We start from the raw sequence: 22,084 nt of genomic DNA on the forward strand, positions 1-22,084 counted from the left end.
TTTGGAATTAAAACCGTACAGTGTACAAACTTGGATACAGATAGCCTGATCTGATCTAGTTCCAGTGCTTTCCAAAGAATTCCAACACGGTCTTGTAGCCCCGAATGTACTCTTCCTGCACTCGGGGATCAGACAGATCAGCACGGGCAGCCATCCAACCATGAACTTGATCCCCAAAAGTCTCCACATGATGAGGCACTTTCAACTTGTTTTCAAATTGCTTGACGTCTTCAGCTGGATCTTCCCCCGATGCCAGTAGGATGTACGGTACTGGAATCTTCTCCGCCCCAGATGGATCAACCATGGCCGGGTGGCAGGCGGCGGCAATCTTGAATGGGTTTTCCTCGCCAGAGGTCACAATTTCAGCAACTTTACCTCCCCAGCAGTACTATTTAAGTCAGTATTGAGAAGTTGACATAGTGTTAAAAATAGCGAACTCACCCCGATGAGTCCCCAGGAGGTAATAGATGGATTCGCAGCTTTAAGGGCGGCAATGTAACCAGGCAAAGCAGCCGCCGGACCTTGTGGCATGTTCTTACCAAACCACTCACCCAAGTCCTTCTGCTTTTCTTCGGTATTAGGAGGGTACCTAATTTTGGCATGGTTAGCGGTTGCTCCTTTGAGTAGGGGCGGCACCACGGTTCACCATTCAGGAGGGCATGGGCTGCCGTTGAACCAGTCAGGCATGAAGACCTTGTATTTCTGGTTGTGATCGCTGGCTGCCAGGATATCGGCGCCTTGAAGAGTCTGATCAAAGTAGCCGAAGATGTCGAAGACAGCCACAATTCCTTTGGTAGCTTCCTCTGGGCCGGTCACATCTGCATGGGTCTACGTTAGCCCGAGTCATATCAAATCCAGAGGAGTGCTGTTGGCATTTACAGGTTTTCATTCCATCAAGCTCCTCATACGAGCCTTTGGGGACATAGCCTTCCGAGACAACAGGTGGGATGTTGCAGCAGGCCTGGCTGTGGCCGTGAGTTGCCTGCATTGTAGACATTGGTGCGAGTTGAAGTCGACTTGGAGGTAGAGGAAAGCTTCGGGATGAACAGCTTGAAATGCCGGATGAACAAGCCGGGCGAGATGTCGGCCTTTTACATGCCTGGGATGCGATGGCATGCCCTCGCGAGCTAGTCAAGCTAGTTCTCGGTGCGTTCAAGGGCGCGACCGAAGCGCGGTGCGGGAGTCGAAGTGGGGGAACCATTGCATCAAAATTTACCAGGGTAAGAAAGATAGAATGGCGACTTCCGATTGAATGCAATATTCGGCCATCTTATATCGTTTTCCAGATGCGGTAACGGAGGAGTCGGAGGAAACGGAGCATCGGAGAGCCCCTTTTGACTATCCAACCTCTCCGCGACAACGGAATTGATGGATGCCGAACAACTTCGGTGTGTTTCGTCCTCGAATTGCGATTAGTGCAACAATTGGCTACCCATAAATTAGAATAAAAAAGCGCCATGAAGCCACCTAAAGAGCCGAAGTGTTTACTACCCTGCCATTCATTCCAAGACAACTCCAAAGCTTGCTATACTATCCAACAAATCCCAAAATGACATCCGGAGAAGTCGGTCCATTGACTTCCACCTATCTGTTCAGCGCAACAGTATACTTGGGGAAAGCTCTTGCGCCCATTCCACTCCTGGAAGGTGGCAAACGCGTTGTTGAGCCCATCACCGGAGGAACCATCTACGGGCCCGGATTTAACGCAACCATCGACGGTGGAGTCGCTGCTCCGATTGTCGTCACAAACAATGGCACCACCACTCAAATCCCTTACATCTATGCCTACGGCCACGCAAGCGATGGGTCACCGTTCTACATCGAGGAAGCAGGCATCGGATCTACTGCCACGCAGAACACTCGTCTGATTATTCAAGTCAGTGGGCAATATGAGAACTTGCAGCAACTTTACATCTTGGGACAGCCCACTTTAAACGAAGATCGGACGATCGGACAGGTGGAATGTTGGAGCGTGCCCTTGCCTTAAGCGCTTGTGGCTTTTTGTATATATTTTTTTCTCAATTTGAATCTCGTTTGTTTCCAATTCATGTTTGATCTATAGAACAATGGTATGCGGTGAATTTCCCATGTGTGTCTGTTGATTTAATTAGATTTGAGGTATATCAATCACGCATGAAGATATCAGCGCGGAACTGTTCGCGAAGGCTGGTATAACATTCATGGTCTGTAAAGCAGTGCCAAGGATAATTAAGTTTACGCTGAGACACCAAGGTTACAGTCAGTTCCTGCCTCTATACTAAATTCCAGAGTCATCCTGCTCATAAGGAGCACCCGTCGACCAAGCCGACCATTTACTGCATGTCCTGTCCAGGTTCTTCCAATCGCCCATTGTAGCAGATATGGAATCTTGTCTTTCAACAAACTCCAACGCAAGGCCCATACTAGAGTGCCACGCAATATGGCAGTGAACCAGCCACGCCCCAGGATTATCCAATTGGAACGCGAGAGCAAGATATCCGTGGGCTGGGAGTACCGCTGTATCCCGACGGACTGGGTTCTTTGTCTGGAATGAGGACGAGGTTCCGTCCCAGGTGGTGTTCTGTTGTGCGAGAATCCAGAAATCATGTCCGTGGAAATGAATAGGATGTGCGATGCTGGCATCATGTCAGTTCAATTGTACAAACTCTTCATGGGGGACTAAGAGATCAACATACCCTCCGAAAAAGGTAGCGGCCTTGTTCTCGATCACTAGGACTGCCCATTCATCCTTGTCATCTGTTTTTTTCTACAAAATCTGTCAATCACTTCCATCTTTGGGATATGAGGAAAAGAACGAGTGGAGATGAAAAACGAGAGCGACTCACCTCAATCTCTACGACGTTGTAGGGCGTTGGGAAGATGGACTCTTTTTCAAAGATTCGCTGAAGAGTGGGCTTTCCCCAGTCCAGCACCAAGCTACTGCTATTGATAGTCCACTGGAACAAAGCAGCATGAGTGAGTCGAACATTGATGTCCTCCACGGTCGTTTCAGTAATGCTTCCCACATCAAGCTTCAATCTCGGCACCAGGTGGGCTTCCGGTTCGTCATTACAAGACAACGGGGCTACAATAGAGGTAGTACTGATCGGGTCCCGGGTGCTACCGGCGCTGTAACGAACGATTCCAGTGGCAGATTCAGGATGATCGTTGGCAACACCCTGGCAAGACTTGACCCAGCCTCCGCGCAGCCAGTAATCTCCCGGTGTGGCATTGGCCTCGACGATGATGTCATATCTCTGTCCCACGTTGACGATCACGCTGTCGGCGACATACGGTTCAATGGGAACAAAGTCATTGGCAATGACAGTGATACTGTGACCATCGATGCTGAATTGAAACTGGCTATCGACCGCGACGTTAATCAAACGCAGACGGTATTTCTTGCCCTTTTGGAAGAGCATCTCGAACTTCTTTCCACCGCCAACGCATTTGACATCCGACTCGTTGGAACAGTCGAAGGTGTTGGTTCCATTGATCAACGTCGTGGTTTGAGAATGTGTGATACCGAATTTTTGCTTAGTATCCCAGTCGGTGAATGACGGACTGTGCGACCAATCCTGGAGGAAAAGCGATCCTAGATCTTCATCGTGGTCGGCAGTAGCCGGACCGTGGAAGATGAGGGGACCAAAAAGGCCCTCGGTTGACTGGAGAGAGAAATGACTATGGTACCAGCTCGTGCCGTACTGCGTGACTCTAAACTGGTACGTGAAAGACTCGCCCGGTGAAATGGGACATTGAGTGACGCCGGGCACTCCATCCATGTTGTTGTTTCCGCGCAAATGCACACCGTGCCAATGTACGGATGTGCCATTTGACTCCATGTTATTGGTGACGTGGATTTTGAGGTTATCGCCCCAGTTGGCGACAATGGGAGGACCTGGCATTGTTCCGTTGAACGTCATACAAGGACGTTCATAGCCATCTTGGTTGCAGATTCCCTCCTGTACAGAGAGCCACACTTCGACAGTTTCCCCGGTATCCGGCGCAGTGGTGTAGTAGTTGGTCTCGGTGTTGTAGTGTCCCCAACAACTGCGGCTCGTAGGTGTATTGTCGCAAGATTGCTGTTCATAGATGCGGTGGCTCAATTGATCTATCTTGTTGGCCCAGGCATAGTGAGCACATGCCACGAGAGCGCACAAAGGGAGGATCTTGAATCTCATGCTTCATCTATTGAGGCCTGCGTGTTGTAGGAGAAAATATAGGTATCGTATGAAATTTTTGAGAGATCTTGGTGGATCATTGACCGCGGGGAGTATGATAGAAGTCAAAATACAGCACTCAATTCATCAGTGTGTTAGGCACATTTTTTGCGAGAATCCAGCCGTCCTCTGCACAATAAGTCCAGGTTCGGTCGGAATCGACTATTGTCCAGGAAGGGATGATCTTTCTATCAAGCCGACTAGCGAAAATAGAAACAGCATATATTCGGATGTCAGCCTAGGAAATAATTTTCGGAGGTCTGCCCAAATGGGAAATTCGGCATCATGCAAGAGATCGTTCGGGGAGTTTTTAGCGGACATCAGCAAAGGCAAACAATTCGACCAGGGAAAAAATGAAGGGAATTCATCCTTCTGTTTAGCAATGTTCTGGTCTTCTATTTCCTCGCAATTCTAATATTTACATCAAGCGCACGGCGGCACTATCGTTTGATTTAATTTACCTCCGCCCTCTTCATCACAATGGTGACCAATATTGGAGTCCTCTTGCTATCATTGCTTGCCTTTACGATAGGCATCGACGCTGTGTCACTTCCACTACCATTACGAGTCGTTCATCAGTTCTCTCTTCCAACTTATCTCAACAGCATTTTCGTCCGACCAAATGGCGACATCTATGTGACAACAGTATGGCCAAACGCATCCATATACTGCGTTTCCGGTGCAAACACAGACACCCCGACTGCATCACTCGTCCATACCTTTGACGAAATCAATGCCGCGACGTCGATCGTCGAAATAGAGCCAGATGTTTTGGCCTTCCTCGGCGGCAAGCAAAGTAGCTTAGGAATGGGAATCCATGGTACATTTGGGGTGTGGCAGCTGGATCTTCGTCCCAAAGCACATGGTCGCGAGCCTATAATCCAAGAGCTTGTGCGCATCCCCGAAGGAGGCTTGCTTGCTGGCATTGAAGCGCTTCCAAACTCACGAGGTATCGTGCTCGTGAGTGACTCCACTATGGGACTGGTCTGGAGAGTGGACACGCGCACTCGGAAATATGAACTCGCCATCAAGGATGATGAAACTATGCATTTCCCTCCATGGGCAGTGACTCCATTCGGGATCAATGGTCTTCATATCCTGAACGGGTATCTCTACTGGTCAAATAGCTACCTGGCATCTGTTTATCGCATCGCGATTACCAAAGATGGATACGCAGCGCCGGGAGCTCAAGGCGAGCTAGTCAAAAGAATCCAGGCAGTCTATCTTGATACATTCTGCCTGGGGCCCGGCGATAACGACACCATTTGGGGTGCCACTGATGCAGACAATCGGCTTGTTGCAGTTACCCCAGATGGCACTGCCACTTTTGTTGCTGGGGCGCCGGATGAGATGACATTGGCAGGTTCTGTGGCTCCTGGATTTGGCACTTTGCCGGGAGATACCGATACATTGTACGTTGCGACATCGGGAGCCATGGTGTTCCCTGTCAATGGAACTATCATCGAGGGTGGCAAGATCGTTGCTGTCGACACAAGGGGCTTCCTTCCAAGTCCCAGTACAAAGAATTCCAGACCTGTGATCAGTCTTGATTGTCCATCAATCTCATGGCCTGAATATCTTCTGCAAATGCCTTTGAGATATCTCTCGAACCTTTTTAAATAGACATTGCGATTTTGATGCAACCACGAATGACATATACGGTTTTATGGAGAGCGAAGTAACGACATTGAGGAAAATCACGGGCATACAGCGAGAAACCGCCTCCTGTTATTGTGCACTGTTGTAGATAACCAATATCATTCGTCGCATTATCAACGCCAAGAGCAATGCGTCTTGACAGGAAGCTCAATGTAAGCTTCCTCTGGTCCTTAGAAAACATAGTTTCAAACAAAGAAATTGTCCGGTCTTTCAATTCTCGACATACTTTAATCATCCAAGATCTAAAGGCACTATTATGTCGACAAACTAAATTGGATGTTGAACCTACTTATTGCCTATCAATTGTTCCTCTTAAGATCACAATGCAACCGTACCTGTGAGGAAGTCAAATGTGGCGTCTTGATTGGCATCCGTAAGCACTAAAGCTCTCTAGGCTTAGTCTAACAAGGCCAGTGCGCCACATCATATCTTTCCATCGTGAGTTTTCACCGCTTTGCACACCGCTAACTTAGCATTAGAATTCTTAGGGTCGAAACCTTAACGGTGCTAATCGGCAGAGGGCTCAATTCAACTACGAAAGATTAGAACAGCGATCACGATTAGGAAGAGCAGGGAGCACGGGTCATCTATGCCGGAGGGCATTGAGCTAGGTTACGTGACGGTGTACTGGAGCGCTAAACCCAAAAAGGCAAAACTAACTCAAAAAGGCAATTCACAGGTCCGCCGTTTATGTACAGAAAATAGTTCAAACCCACTGCTTCAAACACCTCCCATCCAAAATGCTTCCAGGTTCTTGGGACAACAGCCAACAAGTATAATACAAAAGGGTATCCTAGCTCAAATCTTCGGCTTTGACTTCGATCCCAGCTTCTCCAAGCCACTATCTATCAGCAGATCACGCTCCTCTTGGCCATTGTGCACATCAGACATAGGCTCTCGAGCAGGAGGTTCATAATTGTCTGGACCATAGGCCTGATCCATTTCCTCGATAGATACCCAAAGGCGTTCGGGGTCACGGAGGTAGCGCAGACTCTTCATCGTGTAATGGTCAATGGCAAATCCTTGTTGCTCCATCTGTCTAATCGCAGCTGCAGTCTCCGGAATGTTCTGAGTATTTGCGAAACCATTAATGATGGTGTTCCAGGTCACCTGGTTGTATTTGACATTGTGCTTAGCCATCATCTCCTTGACCTTCTCGGCCGCGTCAGGCTGGCGGTTATAATTAAATGCACTAAGAAGAATAGTCCAAGTGCGAGGGGTGGGTGCAGTGTGCTTGAGGCGCTTTCCGTCTGAGGTCTCCGTCGGCAAAGAAGATGGATCCAGCATGTCCTCGACGAGCCGGATGCTTGACCGCAGCCCGCGGGGGCTCTTGCGGAAGGCAATGAGAAATTCGTTATATACGTGGTCGCTTTCCACTAGAGGAGCGATGGACGGGTGGCCCATCTGTACCAGTTCACGGAACTGGTCGTACATGCGATGCACCTGGGAAACCCGGTTCCTGCAGCGGAAGAATGTTGCGAGCATGAGGAACAGGGCAACTGGAGAAGGGGGAGTTTTGGTCTCAAGCCCTGTTGACGGCGATGTGTATTGAGGGGGAATCAAAAGAAGTTCTTTGAGGGGAGAGATGTCGTGTAGTTTGTTGTACATATCGAGCATGGAGTAGAACACGCCTGCGGGGTCGGTCTCCGGGTCCATATGCTTTGCAGTGAAAGTAAAGTGGGCGTGGAAAATTTTGCTGAAGATGTAGGGATTTTCTTTCAGCTGGTCTTGCAACTCGACTTCTTGGACCAACTCGTCCACACGGCCGCGGTCACCTCGAGCGACTGCGTCGGTAAGAAGAGTCAAGTAAGTATATGAGTCAGGTTCATGGTTGTGGTTCTGCATGAACCGAAGGATGTCCTCTCCAAGCTGAGGATCGCCGGTTTTGTAAGCGTTAGCGAGCACGACGTTCAACATGTCACGGTCTGGCTGAACCCCCATTTTGAGAAGACGTGGAAGAATGCGGAAATTGCGGCCTTCGGCTTTATCCTCCACGGTGTCAAGGGTCAGAAGCTTGCAACAGTGCCGTACCACTCCTTCCGAGGTCATAGTGAAGTTTGGATCCTTGATTTTGGGAAGAAACTCGAGCGCACTGAACGCAAGTTCCACATTATTTAATTCGGTGAATTTGTTCATAAGGCAAAGCGCTGTTTCCGCTGACAGCGTGATGCCTCGCTCATTTATTATCCGAAACCCCTTCATCAAAGCCGAGAAATCTGATCGACGAATGAAGAGCCGCATTCCCAATTGGGGTGGAGAGATAATCGGCCAGCCCGTCGGATCCAGACAAGATGCAACAGCTGAGGCGTAAGTGTGAGAGCCATGCCGCCAGTCTCGAAGCCAGTCATCATAGTGGAACCTATCCAAGTAAATGAAACAGTCGGCAACCATGGTAAAGTCTGGCTTATCCTGAGGCTTGCTGGTCACGATTAAAAAATCCAAGGCCTTCTTCGGGTCATTTTGGAGAAGCCAAATGGCCAGGCGCTGCCAGGCCCAGGCTCGAGCGGGCCGTTGCAATTCGCTCCATGCCTTTCGGAAAGATCCATAGGTGTCATCGATAACAAGTTGTAGCAGGGCTTTCGCATCATCGTTCAATGCAGGCAATACACTTTTGTTGATGACCTCTCGGTTATATATCTTCGCCTTATATATTGCTCCGTGGGCGGCTTTCCATTGGCGGGCTCCCAGTTCACGCGAGTATATCGAATTAAACCTCGTAGCAAGCGCCAAATATAGCCCTCGGTCCGTCAGGTGTTTGTTCTGATGTTGGATTGCGGAGTTGACTCTGCTGGCCGCCCTTTCCACAAATTTGGGGTTAATCTTCCGTGCAGCAGCAACCTCCATCACCTTTTGGGGTGTGATTTTTGGCGTTTTCGATCTTGGGGTTCGAGCGGAGCTGCGAGGTGAGGTTGTATTTTGTGTATATCCGTTCTGCGAGCCCTGCTGATCTGTTGCAGCCGGTTCTGATTGCTGTCTTGTCGGTGCATGAGAATTGGACGAATCTTGGGCGGAGTGGTTGGATGTAGCAGAGTTTGAAAAATCGTGTACCATGCCAGGTTCCAAAATTGCAGGGGCGTTGTATGTAGAGAGGCACACTCTTTGTCTAACATCCGTGCTGGAGCCCCGATTCCATCGCCTTGGTCGACATGGCAAGAGAAACCCGTTCAGACGAGACTGAACGAGTTTGTGCGGACACGATGACATTCAGGAAATGTGAATTGCATACATCCGGGGAGAAATTTAACAGTCCCAGTAAGTTGCGCGCAGGAGTTGAATACAACGAAGAAAGTTGAGATTCCGCCCGATTTTGCCGTGGCTAGTGTGTGGCGCACCGCCTACTTTTATTGCTCCAATATCACCGTCTTTTTCAACATTCAAGGAGCGGAGGAGCTTGGGATTTTCTTGGAGTTATTTTAGCCATTTTCGACCTTGATATTTGGGCTCAACCTTTCTCTCAACTCTCCTCCAATTCTCATTCAGAACCATGTCGTCAAGCCACGCCAACCTCGATGCGGCTTCCAATGACCGCAAAGCCCGCCTTGCCAAACTGGCATCGCTCAAGCGCAAGCAACCCGAACCCGACACAATGGAAGTCGACAACGAAGATGAGGAGTTGGCCGATGCCGACGCAACACCAGATGTCACCGCCAAATACTTGTCAGGCCGCAATTACGATATCGAAGCCCGCGGGCCCAAATTGGGCTTCGAGCAAGGTCCGCAAGAGGGCCAGGCGACGCTAGAAGCACAAGCTGCAGATATCGCACGAGACATTGCAGAAAAAACCAAGCGGGACGCAAATGACGAACCCATTGATCTGTTCAAACTACAGCCGAAGAAACCCAACTGGGACTTGAAGCGCGCTCTGGACGAAAAAGTTAAGGTTCTCGATGTACGGACAGATAATGCCATTGCTCGGATAGTACGACAGCGGTGGGAGGATGCCCGCCGGGCTGCGAAGGCGCGCGGGGATGCGCCCACTAGAGACGACCAGGGAGAGGAAATGGGTATTGAGGGCGAGACGCTTGTCCAGGGCATCCATATGCGCGAACAAGAGGAAGAAAGGAGCGACGAAGAAACGATTTGAAGTGATACCCTTTGTTGCAGGACTGCGGACGTCCTCTGGCTCTTCTGCTTTCCCCTGTATTTTTTTTATATTTTCTCCATTTGATCATAACTTCATCTTTTTTCTACTTGGTCATGGCGTCCAATGTGGTTCAATGGCATATTGCAAACAAAACTGAGGCGTTCGGGGGGCTTAAAATTAAATTAAATCAAGTTCAATGAACATTTATTTGTTGTCGTTTGCAAATCTTTGACTTTTTTTTTTGTGCCGCTGTTGAGGCAGATGTGTTTAGAACCCCACGATAATAATACTAATAATAATACAATGTTCCCTTATATCGATGGGTCATGAGCTGACGCCAAATTGCACCCGTCAACCATCTGCGCCATAAAAGTCCCAAGGTTTCAAAATGCCTGTTTCAATTTAGTTATCGTCCAATGTTCATAGCTTGAGTCAAAGCAAGGCGCTTGCTGAAAGGGCTCAAGCTTCGCTCCCGAGGAGGCTGGTTAGACTGCGTTTTGGGTTCCTGCCTAAATCTCTCTGGTTGAGACTGGCGTGGTGGGCTAGCTCGATCTCGGTATGAGTGGTCACGATCACGAGGAGCATCTGGTGTCATAGAACGTCTTTCCTTTGGTACACGATCCTTATCTGCACTTCTGCTGCGGCGATGTCTACGCTCGCTGTGTCTTCCTTCTCCGCGGTGGCGTCCCCGCTCCTCGGGGCTAGATTCTCTGCGTCGCCGCCGGGTGTTCCGGTCATCGGTTCGCTCTCTGGGTGGTGAGCGCTGTTTGGGTCCTGAGTGCACGGAGCCATCGCGGCCCTCTGAAGAGTCACTGTAGCGTCTCTTTCGGGTTTTGGTTGGGACTGGTGATGTAGAAGAGTCTCGACGACTGTTGTCGTGTGCGCCGTGTCCGTTGCGGCGGGGAGACGCGGAATAAGACCGGTTTGTGGATATTGTTGAGATTGAGCTCATGGAGATCGATCTGGCCCTCTTCGAAGAGTCGGCGCGGCGGTCTTTCATATCCTCAAGGTCTCTCTTCCGACCACGTTCTTCCTCCCGACTGGCAAGTAGTTCATCTGCCACACCTTCTCTATGGTCAAGTCAGTCACGCTAAGTCTAAGATTCAGGCAAAAGGAGTCAAATAATAGCTACTTACGTTCGTAGTAGTTCATTTGGATTGTCATTGGAGAGCTTGGGAACCAATTTTGGGTTCAGTAGCTGTTGAGTCCGAGACGGCCGCGGGATATATGGGCGCTCTTGTGTTGTAGCCTTGCACTCATAGCTGTAGTGTCGTGCATCGGAGTTAGCAAAACTTCTGCTGGTCATGATCTGGGATCTACATATCTCGTTTTAGGCATTTTTGACACAGCGTTGTTGCAGAGGCTTTGCTGGGGCCTCGGAGTGTCGGAGCGTTTCGATATCGATTCATTGAGGCTTTTGATGTGGCAGGTTGAGAGAAGTCGGACACAGTAGATGCGCTTGATAAAGTAAATGATATAGACAGAATCACAAACAGAATGACCGGCGAAATTGCTTGTAATATGAATCGGCGCAAATTGGCAGCTGTTTCACGTTCGAAGCCCAAGAAATTGTAGGCGCGCGGTACGAGCGGTGGGGCGCGGCAATAATGCGCCCACGAATCTTCTGATGATCAAGATTCTGGATTCCAACTGCGCTCCTTCTTGATAACGCACTTCATCATTAACTCTAACGGCATCCATCTCGGATGATCTAGAGTTTTCTCGGCGTTTGCACCGCCAAGCCGATCCTGGGTTCCCCAAAAATCTCAGTACGGGACCTTTTATGTCCCTGATCATGAGCCAGCTTTGATAAAATGTAAGGAATCGTTTATCCGTTTGGGATTCTCACTCCATTGGAATAGATCCACCTTCTCATTCGCCCTATTGTGTCGTTATCTTCTGCCCGGCTCTTGTGCTAATGCCTATTGTCCCACAGCTTTCTCCATGGCGATCGCCCTCTCCCAGAGATATGTCTTTCGTTTTGGGCTTGTGTGAACCGGAATTACGCAGCGACTTACCTTTCAATCAAACGAGTTTCGACTACTTTCGTATCTGCAAATCCGAAGCGTGTTGAGTGCATCTGCGTCTTAGCTTGAACTCGGTTTTTTTTTTCTCTTCTTGCTCCATCTACACATTTTCGGGCAAACATCCCACGGAGTGTTGACATGGCATCAAAAAGTCCCCCCGGTGGAGACAGCCTCCTCTCCTTTGCAAAGGTAAGATCTACCGGCCTGGATAGATTTGGCTACCTCGCGATGTGTTACTAACTCAATATACAGATCGCCGCTATGCCCGCACCCCTCAACCCCAAATCCTCTTCGGTATCTGATGATAACGAAAATTCCCCGCCAGCAGAACACTCCTCTTCCTCGGAAATCAATGGCTCCAGCCCTCCTTTATCCAACCACCACAATCTAGATAAAACGCCAGAGGCCTATTCCATCGATCTAGCTGTGGACGACCTAGGCAGAGGAGTCCAAGATATAGGCCTCACCTTGAAAAGACATACCGAGAGCTCAGATTCTTTGCTTGATCGTCATGATAACAGCTTGCTCAAGCGGGAGAACTCATTTGAAGATGATCGAACCCATCTTTCTACATCATCTACCAAAATGACCAATTTCGATTCCAAGAGTCTTGCCTCTGTAACCACATTTGCAATGGATGAAAAAGACTCTGTGCGACCTGATGATAGTGCTAGCGTTCAAGCTATTGACGAAGACGAGTCACTTTCTGGACTTGCCTCTGGCGCGCCAAACTCCGTCGCAGGTTCTGAAGCCGACAGTCGTGTGTTTCGTGATCAATTCCGGGATGGCATCCCTACACGCCCACGTGGTATTTTGCCTATTTCCGGTCCTTTGTTCAATGGTTCTCAGCCAGTCAATGGAATAATTTCTCCTGATTCAGTCGCAAACAATTTTGTGATACCAGCCAATCCTGATAGCGTTCAGGATGGTCAGAATCTACACGGGTTTCCTCTCGAGCCTGACGAGAAGCTTCTAGAGGCAATGAAATCACCTAAAGATCGGTTGTTGATCCTTCAGCTAGAAGAGAAGATTCGGTATTTCATCAAGGAATGCACTGAGCAATCCTTGGAGCTCCCTCCTTCCAACGCATTTGGGCGCCTTCTTGCCCATAAGCTTGGAGACTACTACCATTTGACGCATTTTGTCGACAACAATGTGACATCAGTCAGACTTCACCGAACGCCGTTCTGCCGACTGCCGACTCCTTTGTCTGCTGTGCATGCGGCCACAAATACCACCCCACCTCCAATTGTTCCGGCCATGAAGATTATGCGGCGAAATGATGGAGGCCAATTCGACGAAAGCGTGGGAGGATCCTCCAACCCTTCCAAAGCCAATTCAGAGACAGGTGACAGTGGACCAGATGGAGAACGTAATGGCTCTTCGTCGGGCGCTACCCCTGCTAAAGATCGAATGGCATTGACACGAGAGGAACGTGAGGCAAAATATCACCAAGTTCGTGAGCGAATCTTCCGTGATTTCCCCGACTCTGCCAAAACCGAGCCTGCCACTGGTGATCCAAATGACATATCACGCTCCAGTTCCACCAACGGCCGCAAAAAACCCCAGAAACAGCGAACACCTGTTGATGACAGCTTTGAGGTGCGCTCGCAGTTTAATGCCTACTACCCTGGGACGAAATACGGCAATGGCCATGCTCCATACAATGCTCCCATGAACGATAATCCATACTCAAATCAAGTACCCTATTTGGTCGGACCTGGTGTGCCGCCGCCGTCTAGTGGGTACATGTCAACAGGTCAAACCGGTGCCATGTATTCGGGACAAATGTCAATGAACAGCGCGCCCCAATATCCAGTTGTAATGTCGCCTCAGATGCCATCCAATGGCTCGTGGCAAAATGGTAACATGCCGCAACAATCGCCTTATCATGGATACGCGTCGATGAACCAGCCGGGGATGATGAACCAGCCGTCTTCGAACGCGTCCTCGCCGGCAATGAGTAACTACGCTGTGCCCAATGCTGCGCCATACACGCAAAATCTCAACTGGAATTCGACACCTTACCCCACAAATTTCCAGCAGTCCCCGCAACAGCAGCGAAATGGACCTCCCGTCCATTGGCCCAACTATCCCCAACAACCCATGCCGTCTAACATGCAGCCCAACATGGGCGGATATCCTTACACGCCATACTCCGGTCAGCATATGAACCCTGCTTTCCAAAACTCTGCTGCACATCATTCGATGCAGCCAGGATATCCCCGGTCACATTTCAACCCTCAGACGCGCTCATTCGTCCCTGGTGGGGTTCCTCTTGGGCACCACCCGAGCAAAGGTCCTCAACATCCGACCCAACAATATAGCAACATGCAGTCTGGGGTCCAACCCGGGTGGAACGCTTATCCTGAAGCTGTCTCACACCGACCCATGGACCCTAACCCGGCCATGATCCCTAACCGGTTGCCCACCGGTCCCCGGGACTCAATCGCGAAGTGGGGTACCCCATCTCACCTTCCTCCCAAACCCCCGCCATCCGAGGTCCCTTCTGAATTTGATCTGAAGAACCGACCCATCCCAGCATCAGTTCCTGTGCCGCCATACGCCAGCAACGGGGTCGCAAACGGACCTCTCGTGATCTCTGGAGGTGTGGCTCTTTCAAAACAAAACTAATCCTTCCCGGATGATTCGCTCTAACTCCAGTGTGCATTGTTTCTGCGGGCTACGGTGCTTGTGCTATCGCCATAACATTCATTTCAACTGATCTTGCGAGGTGCATTCGTCTATTCACATGTGACAGCCGTCTTCCAAGGCTTGTACAGGGGCAATGCATAGTAATATGGGCGCTCGGGTGTGTCTTGTCTTTCTTAGCTAGTCATGGAGATGTTCATCTGCATCTCATCTTTTTCTACTTGTCCATAGTCATATGTCCTAGATCTTCAGAATGAATGCTTCAATTAATCCCTAGATCCAGTCTGGTATTCCAGCCAAAGGGTACTGTCAATAGAGATCATACTTCGAGCTGTGTATCTCTGCTGTTCACTGACTCTAGCCATCTGGTATATGTTGAATTCTATTAGAACTAATAAGATAAAATAAGATAGACATGAATGCTCCGATATTCCAATCCCCCAAACCATCTTAATCGCTCTAGAGCGGTATCCAAAACGAAAGAAGAAAGGAAAAATATGCAACACTTCAGTGTTTCGTAGCGACAACAGACGGAACAATGATAACGATCAGAAGAACAAATCCGGCAACCACAGCACAAATTAAACTATACCGATGGCGCCTCGACTTTCTAGATGTATTCTTCAAATTTCCCTGGTTGCCAGTCTCATCTGCCTCTGTCTGTCCTCCACTTTCATGCGCCTGAGTCTGAGTCTGGCCCACTGCCTCCTTGTTCGAATCTTCGACCCGTCTGTTTACTTCGAGCGTACAGTCCCGGTCGCTGGGCTCTAGCGTACAATCACGGTCATTGACTTGCGGCATGCAATCTTCTCCATTGTGTTCGATTGTCGCTGGTTGCGCGACTGCGACTTGTTTGTAGGTGTCGGTCGCAGGTGGTTGTGAGTGTTCTTCAGACGTCATATTTAGTTCTTTCAAGGCTTTATCTGCCCCTTATTCTCTTGCATGGCATTGTTAGCTATGTTGAATTTCCGAAAAAGCTTTGGTGGTGAGTGGGACAGACGTACATACTTTGTACAACATTCGGGTTAAAGATGAATTTCTGGATAGATCGCTTGAATTGAAGTAAAGTATATCTATATTCAATGCAAGCAGTAGGCAGTGCTAAGTCTGTGATTGATTACATGGATGATCTTCTTCGAAATTGGAGTTAGCTTGGCCCCCGTTTGGCCCCATGTTTATGGGCTCGATTATATAGTACATGCGTATGTTTTCTATTAGAATATACTTTGAAATGAAGCTAAGAATAGATCGAGCGAGGCTATGTGACTGAACAAAATACGCCAAAATTCATCTTTACATACCAAAAAAAAAAAGAGACAACTTAAATTCGCAATCACATATATCCTAATTAAGTGTTTGATACAGAAATATTGACAGCCTATCCACATGTACCCCTAAATTCGTACCCTCCGACTACCCCGAGCCCAGATGAAACTTTACAAGTTCTCCAGCCGCTTGTTAGATGTTCAATTGCTCAGGCACACTGTTCTGAGACTTCGAGTTACGAGTCCCAAAAATAGCCGAAGGAACAATAATAACAACAAGAATAACGACAACCCCAAGAACTGAGCTCGCAATGATCCACTCTCGTCGATGCGATCTCCGACGCATGACTGTTCCAGTCACTGATTCTGACTCAGGATCCAGTTTGCCATCTACTGTAGACTGCCGTCCACTCTCATCCGCTGGGTTGGCCGTGCCGGCCTCAACCTGCTTGTCTGTGTGGTTGTCATCGACATATTGGTTCAGCTCGAGGTTGCAGTCTCGGTCACTGAATTCGAGCGTACAGTCCCGGTCATTGACTTCCAGTGTGCAGTCGTCTCTGGGTCCGTTTTCGATAGTTGCAGGTCGAGGTGGGTAGAGCACTGTGACTTCCTTGAATGTGTCGGCGTCCGGGAGGGTCGTCGCCCTTTGGTGGTGGGCCTTGTATGCTTCAGGTGACATATTTGGAGCTGACGAGGCTTGACTGTCTGGATAGGTTAGCGCCAGGTTGAACTCTAGTTATAACCGTGAATATCAGATATCGCATACTTCACTCAGAGAGTAGTGGCAATGAGAATCAGGGTTTCGGGCAACAGAGAACCGAACTGTCTATATCATTGACCAGAATTCTGGAGATGCTCAAGACTAGGATCTTGCAAAATGGAGAACTGAAGCTTGGAGCTTTCTTGCAGTCCAGGATGAAGCCTGGTGACCCCTTGGGCAGATCGACTTGGCTGTGAATCCATATGCTTGGGTCACATGCTAGAGAGTTTAACTATTGGCATTTCTGCAGTGAAATCAATTGTCCCTTGATTGTGGTAACCGTGTGCAGCGCTAGTCTGTTGTGTCAAGCCCAGAGTTGACACATCAGATATTGCCCCAACCTCCTGTGTATTTTTGTATCAAGGCTAGTAGGAACCTTGGAAGTTAGAGAAAAAAGCTTGGAGAAAGGTTTTAGAGTCCAATTTCTTCATCGCAGGTTTCATTCTGGTTGAAATTCAGAAACGGAATTGTGGTTTGGCTGAAGAATGGCAGTCGATCGTGAATATATACTTGCGTACTTGATTGCTCTTTTGTCAATAAATCACCGAATCAGTCGAAATTCTCACCACTTTATTTCGTTGCAGTGGAACGTTCGTTCGATTCACCCTATTAATATACAGCCAATGCAATAAAATGCTTTTCTCATGAGGCATTCCAAAAACTCTATAAACAGCCTGAATTGTGAGGCAGACAAATTCAACAATGACGGCTCTTTAAGGGTCCTTGGACACGACAAACCTATATCTGTGGACATATGTTGACAATCCAGTTTTTATGTTTCAAATTCTTATGTGAGAACATTCGGTGTGGTCAAATACAGATTTAGGGATATAATCTGAGACAGGGCGTCGTCCTGGCTGATGTGCGAAGAGCAGAAGCATGAACAGCAAAAGAATAATAAAGAGGTATCAGAGTCTTTTATACAGAGGCTATGTCACATGCGCAAGTGCAGCCGAAGGCAGGATGCGATAATAAACAGGAAGAAGACGAGAACTCCTGATGAATAAAACAACAAAACAGAGAGAAGATGACCCTTATGCAAGCAAGAGAAGCGTCTACTCCTTCTTCTCAACATCCTTCTTGGAGACGCTGAGCTTAGAGATTGCCTTCTCCAGAGCCTCAACACCGTCCTTCCGGAACTGCGTAACCTTCTTCACATTCAACCTCGTCAGTCCGTGCACCAGGTCTCGGCCCTGCTCGCGCTCCCGCGCCACTGTGCGTGCTGTCATGGCAAATCGCATATCCTTCGGCCCATCGACCAGCTCGAGAATGGCGGTGGGGGCTTTCACATGTGGCTTGCGTTCCGGGCTGGCCATGCGGTCACTCTTGTTGACGGAGTAGTATTCGATCTTTTCGCGGGGTTCCATGCGCAGAACTCGGGTGTAGCCGCCTGGTCGGTCTGCGTAGCGCTCACGGAGGGGACCGAAAAGTTTTGGGAGCATTGCATGTGGTGTCTAGTGGCCGTTAGTTTTGCTGGTTTCTTAGATGCTTTTTTGGGGGTCAATGGTTTCAAAGTCGCTGTTGAAAGTCGCTGCTGTTTACCACAGAGACAATCGAATGAAATCATTCTATCTCACAGCTTCTGCAACTAGCCTGAATCCATCTTTTGCGTTGAATCTGACGAGGGCTTCCGGGACTCAACGTACGTAGAAAATTTCCAAGGCCCGTCTCCGACTCGCTTCGGTGTTCTTCTTTCCCAGGGTAATCAACTTGTCGGCCAAACGTTGGGCTTCCTTGGCCTTGGCCCATGTGGTTGTGATTGATTCATGCTCGAAGAGGGAGGTAACCAGGTTACGGAGCAGGGCCTGTCGATGCGCAGAGTCGCGACTCAAGTGGCGGTATTTGCCACCACCGCCGGCCATTGTGAAAGTTGACAGAGGAGAGAGAGAAGAGAGAGAGAAGAAAGAAAGTATTAAAGTAGAAAGGAAGTGATTGCCAAAGCGCAATGATGCCTAGGTGTAATTGGACGTGAAGGGAGATTCGGTCCAGAAGAATTGTCCCGGCCTCGCAGCCAATCGGAGTGCTTCCACCGCTCGTCCGACTTCGGTTTTCCGCGTTCCTTGAGAACTTGGCCTTCAACTTTTTGAATACTTTAAAGGCTGCTTGTTCTGTTACGAAAATACAATTTACACACCTTGGAGACATCGTGTAAAATCTCTTTATTCTCCCACCCTTGCGTAAACTGCAATCAACGAGCTTCTCAACTCCGCCAATAAACATGGGCTTCTTCACTGGCTTTGTATGATCTACCCTCCGAGTTATACTATAAATCAGCGACTGACATCTTCAACAGCTTGGTGGCTTTGCTTTGACCTCCTCTGTACTCTACATTACTGTCCAAGTTCACCGCTCAACGCGTATAGCGCAACGCAAAGCCATCCGTGAACAAGTTGACCAAATAGACTGGCTGGTCTCGTCCTCTGGTGCATATGACCGCCGCAATCTCCCAACCGATATCCCGAGGCGGCGACAAGAAGAACTAGAAGCTCAGAAACGAGCCGAGCCAACTATGAAGGAGATACTGAAACACAGGTGGAACAAGGAAGTTGAGGTTCTGACGAGGAAGGCCTACGAGACAAGATGGCAAGATGTCAGAGATACTGTTTCCGAAGGTTGGAAGGCTGCTGCGCGAGTCGTGAATCGTGAATAAGCTTTGTTCTGGGACCAAAATTGGGACAAGACCAACGAAGGAATCTATGGATGCATTTTCATGTCTGCTTTGTTTTATTTGGGCTTGAGCAGCGGAGTTTGGATACCCTTGATTATATTGAGTTTTGTCATAATATAAATACATTAGTGTTATTGATTTCCACAGGAATATTGTAGATGCGCCCTGCGCACTCCATGGCAGGATGAGAGGTATCTTATCAATGCGATGCGGTAAGACTCGGCGATATCCAGATCCAACCTGAGACTTTAGTATTGCGGGTTCAAATTCAAGATTGGCTGAAATGATACACGGGATGACCTTGTGCACAAGCCAAGTGAAAGACTGGTCTGATCAATGCGTTGAGGATGGTGCAGTTGTCGCCACACTATCCGAATCACTCCAAATATCCTTGCTCTCTCTTTCAACCGTGCGCATGGCCTGAGCAACTTCCTCTAGTTTAGCGACAACATCCAAAACGCCTTGGTTCACCCGATCAAAGTATCGATCGTTGGCCTCGCGACGCTTGCGCGCGAGACGAATATCTTTCTCCGTTTCTTCGTCCAGGTTGTGATGAGATACCGAACCGCGACCTGCGCTCTGTTCAGTGGTAGCATCATCCTTGGTATTTGATTCACCACGCTGCCGAGTTGAATTGGCTTTGGTGCTACTTGCATCGGCACCACTGTGACTGGGGTCCACGACTTCGTCGTCCGCTTCGCTACGTGCCCATGCCTGAGCGAGCTTCAATTGCTTCAGGCGTAGGTCTTCCAGGGCTTCAGAGTGCTTCTCGCCGAAGACATTCTCGCTTGTCACGGCACTGAGCTCGACTTCTGACAGTGCGTTTTGCATCTCCTGCCAGATAGCGTCGGATCCATCAACATCACTTCTTGACTGGCGTCGCGAAACGAATGGGGATAATAAACTTGATTTCTCGGCATTCTCGCCTTCTGCTCCACGAGGTGACCGGTTTCGATGGAGAGGTGGAGGTTGGCTGCCGGAGGGTGTTGCCAAAGTGGAGGTTGCGGGCGGTACAGATAGTGAGAGATTCGAGACATTATGTGAGGGTGGGCCTTGAAAAAGAGCCGGAGGTGGTAGACGCTGAGAATTTGTTATTTTCCTTGACAAGTCCATTTTCAAATTTGTATTTCGAAAGAGAGCAAGCAAAGCAATCGAATGGTTCAGAAGTTGGAGTTGCTCCAGGGCTGATAGCCGATAACGTTATCGGGTTCTTATCTATATGACATAATCATGTGGGGGTTAGGAGAATCCCGTGACTCGCTTAGGGCTAAGCGCACAAAGTCACGGGAAGTGCATCCAAAGCGTGTGGTGAAGGGAAACTCGGAACTCTTCGACTTTTCGACATTCGACCCTAGCCCCTTTGGCCGACAACACCCTCCCAGTCGGTACGTATTCGATACTATCTCTTTTCCAATCGCTGCATTGTCTCTTGTTTTTCGAAATATTTGATTTGTGGGATCACTGTGAGATCCTTCGTCGACGATCGCATCTACACTTCACGCACAAAAAATCGACTTTTCCCAACTCGATCACCACCATCGAATCGCACACAATCAACCGTTCATCGTTATATTCGACACAAAACTAACTTTTTTTTTCTTTTGCTCAGTTGACCGTCGAACATAAATCGCCAACATGGGTAAAGGACAACCCCGTGGTTTGAACGCCGCCCGCAAGCTCCAGGCTCACCGCAAGGATCAGCGCTGGGCTGACGACCACTTCAAGAAGCGTCTCCTCGGAACCGCCTACAAGTCATCTCCCTTCGGTGGTGCTTCCCACGCCAAGGGTATCGTTCTCGAGAAGGTCGGTGTTGAGGCCAAGCAGCCCAACTCCGCCATTCGCAAGTGTGTCAAGGTCCAGCTCATCAAGAACGGAAAGAAGGTCGCTGCTTTCGGTGGGTAACCCCAGTCCCCTACTTCAATTGTGTTGGAAATGTCTATACGAGTTGGAATTACGACGAGATGGAAATCGCCACACAGTCACTCAAAAACACACGCTAACGAGCATATTATCACAGTCCCCAATGACGGTTGCTTGAACTTCATCGATGAGAACGACGAGGTCCTGCTCGCCGGTTTCGGTCGCAAGGGTAAGGCCAAGGGTGATATTCCTGGTGTCCGTTTCAAGGTCGTCAAGGTCTCCGGTGTCGGTCTTGCCGCCCTCTGGAAGGAGAAGAAGGAGAAGCCCCGCTCTTAAACAACTCAACGCATTCTGTTGTTTCGAAGTCAAAAATGCAGCGACCGGGAGCCTTGGGAGTGTGGAACGGTGCCGGACGGAAAGCCCGCCTCATCAGCGCCTGATTTCATGAGATCTTTTTCTTTTTTGGGGAGTCCCCCGGCGGGCTTTCGTCTGGAACGTGATGGATACGCTTATTGCGAATTAAACACGATTTGATACAAATTCCAAAAGATTATGGCGCCACGACTTTCTAATTATTTCCCTGGTCCCGCTTGGCCTTGTATCCGTACATGGTGTGCATTCGATGAAACGTACAGTAGGATGTCGAGCCACTGAACTCGCTCAACTTGTGCACCGTTTATATATATAAGACCGCGGTGGATGTATTATATCAGTAGCTCTATCAGTCTGTGGTTCTCATCAATGTATTTATCTCCACAAGGATGCATCTACACAACTATCTATCGCTCAAAACCCTTCTCTTTTCTCGCCACGAAACCAACGACATGCCTTTGTTTAATGCTCGCTCGATATATATTTATGTAGTGAAGTAGTCTTGAGGGCAGGGTTCCTACATATGCCCATCAAAAGG

The 22,084-nt window shown here is 48.9% G+C and overlaps 14 protein-coding genes across 14 annotated transcripts; 6 read left to right on the forward strand and 8 right to left on the reverse strand.

Moving 5' to 3' along the window:
• Positions 1-55: 55 nt before the first annotated feature.
• Positions 56-997, reverse strand: N7529_004632 (dienelactone hydrolase family protein; the record flags this gene model as incomplete). The annotated part of the gene is made up of 4 exons (XM_057240159.1): positions 56-388; positions 442-589; positions 647-818; positions 880-997. 4 exons carry the CDS (start codon positions 995-997, stop codon positions 56-58), a joined length of 771 nt encoding a protein of 256 aa, XP_057099454.1.
• Positions 998-1,549: 552 nt separating this feature from the next.
• Positions 1,550-1,987, forward strand: N7529_004633 (uncharacterized protein; the record flags this gene model as incomplete). Its single annotated transcript, XM_057240160.1, has 1 exon — positions 1,550-1,987. The coding sequence occupies one exon, from the start codon at positions 1,550-1,552 to the stop codon at positions 1,985-1,987; it is 438 nt and encodes a 145-aa protein (XP_057099455.1).
• Positions 1,988-2,257: 270 nt separating this feature from the next.
• On the reverse strand, positions 2,258-4,160 carry tpcJ (oxidoreductase tpcJ; the record flags this gene model as incomplete). The annotated part of the gene is made up of 3 exons (XM_057240161.1): positions 2,258-2,615; positions 2,676-2,746; positions 2,826-4,160. The coding sequence occupies 3 exons, from the start codon at positions 4,158-4,160 to the stop codon at positions 2,258-2,260; spliced, it is 1,764 nt and encodes a 587-aa protein (XP_057099456.1).
• Positions 4,161-4,679: 519 nt separating this feature from the next.
• Positions 4,680-5,822, forward strand: N7529_004635 (uncharacterized protein; the record flags this gene model as incomplete). Its single annotated transcript, XM_057240162.1, has 1 exon — positions 4,680-5,822. The coding sequence occupies one exon, from the start codon at positions 4,680-4,682 to the stop codon at positions 5,820-5,822; it is 1,143 nt and encodes a 380-aa protein (XP_057099457.1).
• An 834-nt stretch (positions 5,823-6,656) lies between these two features.
• N7529_004636 (pentatricopeptide repeat protein) lies at positions 6,657-8,909 on the reverse strand (the record flags this gene model as incomplete). Its single annotated transcript, XM_057240163.1, has 1 exon — positions 6,657-8,909. One exon carries the CDS (start codon positions 8,907-8,909, stop codon positions 6,657-6,659), a length of 2,253 nt encoding a protein of 750 aa, XP_057099458.1.
• A 433-nt stretch (positions 8,910-9,342) lies between these two features.
• Positions 9,343-9,942, forward strand: N7529_004637 (CCDC12/cwf18 family protein; the record flags this gene model as incomplete). Its single annotated transcript, XM_057240164.1, has 1 exon — positions 9,343-9,942. One exon carries the CDS (start codon positions 9,343-9,345, stop codon positions 9,940-9,942), a length of 600 nt encoding a protein of 199 aa, XP_057099459.1.
• A 406-nt stretch (positions 9,943-10,348) lies between these two features.
• N7529_004638 (zinc finger CCHC-type containing 10) lies at positions 10,349-11,248 on the reverse strand (the record flags this gene model as incomplete). The annotated part of the gene is made up of 2 exons (XM_057240165.1): positions 10,349-11,012; positions 11,079-11,248. 2 exons carry the CDS (start codon positions 11,246-11,248, stop codon positions 10,349-10,351), a joined length of 834 nt encoding a protein of 277 aa, XP_057099460.1.
• An 859-nt stretch (positions 11,249-12,107) lies between these two features.
• On the forward strand, positions 12,108-14,603 carry N7529_004639 (putative R3H domain protein; the record flags this gene model as incomplete). Its single annotated transcript, XM_057240166.1, has 2 exons — positions 12,108-12,158; positions 12,222-14,603. 2 exons carry the CDS (start codon positions 12,108-12,110, stop codon positions 14,601-14,603), a joined length of 2,433 nt encoding a protein of 810 aa, XP_057099461.1.
• Positions 14,604-15,128: 525 nt separating this feature from the next.
• Positions 15,129-15,641, reverse strand: N7529_004640 (uncharacterized protein; the record flags this gene model as incomplete). The annotated part of the gene is made up of 2 exons (XM_057240167.1): positions 15,129-15,550; positions 15,626-15,641. The coding sequence occupies 2 exons, from the start codon at positions 15,639-15,641 to the stop codon at positions 15,129-15,131; spliced, it is 438 nt and encodes a 145-aa protein (XP_057099462.1).
• A 438-nt stretch (positions 15,642-16,079) lies between these two features.
• Positions 16,080-16,565, reverse strand: N7529_004641 (uncharacterized protein; the record flags this gene model as incomplete). Its single annotated transcript, XM_057240168.1, has 1 exon — positions 16,080-16,565. One exon carries the CDS (start codon positions 16,563-16,565, stop codon positions 16,080-16,082), a length of 486 nt encoding a protein of 161 aa, XP_057099463.1.
• Positions 16,566-17,701: 1,136 nt separating this feature from the next.
• On the reverse strand, positions 17,702-18,508 carry N7529_004642 (mitochondrial 54S ribosomal protein bL17m; the record flags this gene model as incomplete). Its single annotated transcript, XM_057240169.1, has 2 exons — positions 17,702-18,100; positions 18,293-18,508. 2 exons carry the CDS (start codon positions 18,506-18,508, stop codon positions 17,702-17,704), a joined length of 615 nt encoding a protein of 204 aa, XP_057099464.1.
• A 356-nt stretch (positions 18,509-18,864) lies between these two features.
• Positions 18,865-19,296, forward strand: N7529_004643 (MICOS complex subunit Mic12 family protein; the record flags this gene model as incomplete). Its single annotated transcript, XM_057240170.1, has 2 exons — positions 18,865-18,885; positions 18,940-19,296. 2 exons carry the CDS (start codon positions 18,865-18,867, stop codon positions 19,294-19,296), a joined length of 378 nt encoding a protein of 125 aa, XP_057099465.1.
• A 351-nt stretch (positions 19,297-19,647) lies between these two features.
• On the reverse strand, positions 19,648-20,427 carry N7529_004644 (DUF5315 domain-containing protein; the record flags this gene model as incomplete). Its single annotated transcript, XM_057240171.1, has 1 exon — positions 19,648-20,427. One exon carries the CDS (start codon positions 20,425-20,427, stop codon positions 19,648-19,650), a length of 780 nt encoding a protein of 259 aa, XP_057099466.1.
• A 522-nt stretch (positions 20,428-20,949) lies between these two features.
• Positions 20,950-21,510, forward strand: rps23 (40S ribosomal protein uS12; the record flags this gene model as incomplete). Its single annotated transcript, XM_057240172.1, has 2 exons — positions 20,950-21,208; positions 21,332-21,510. The coding sequence occupies 2 exons, from the start codon at positions 20,950-20,952 to the stop codon at positions 21,508-21,510; spliced, it is 438 nt and encodes a 145-aa protein (XP_057099467.1).
• Between the last annotated feature and the right edge of the window lie 574 nt (positions 21,511-22,084).

Source organism: Penicillium soppii (assembly GCF_028829465.1).
Source record: "Penicillium soppii strain IBT 18220 chromosome Unknown utg000004l, whole genome shotgun sequence".
In the NCBI taxonomy this organism is placed as follows: domain Eukaryota; kingdom Fungi; phylum Ascomycota; class Eurotiomycetes; order Eurotiales; family Aspergillaceae; genus Penicillium; species Penicillium soppii.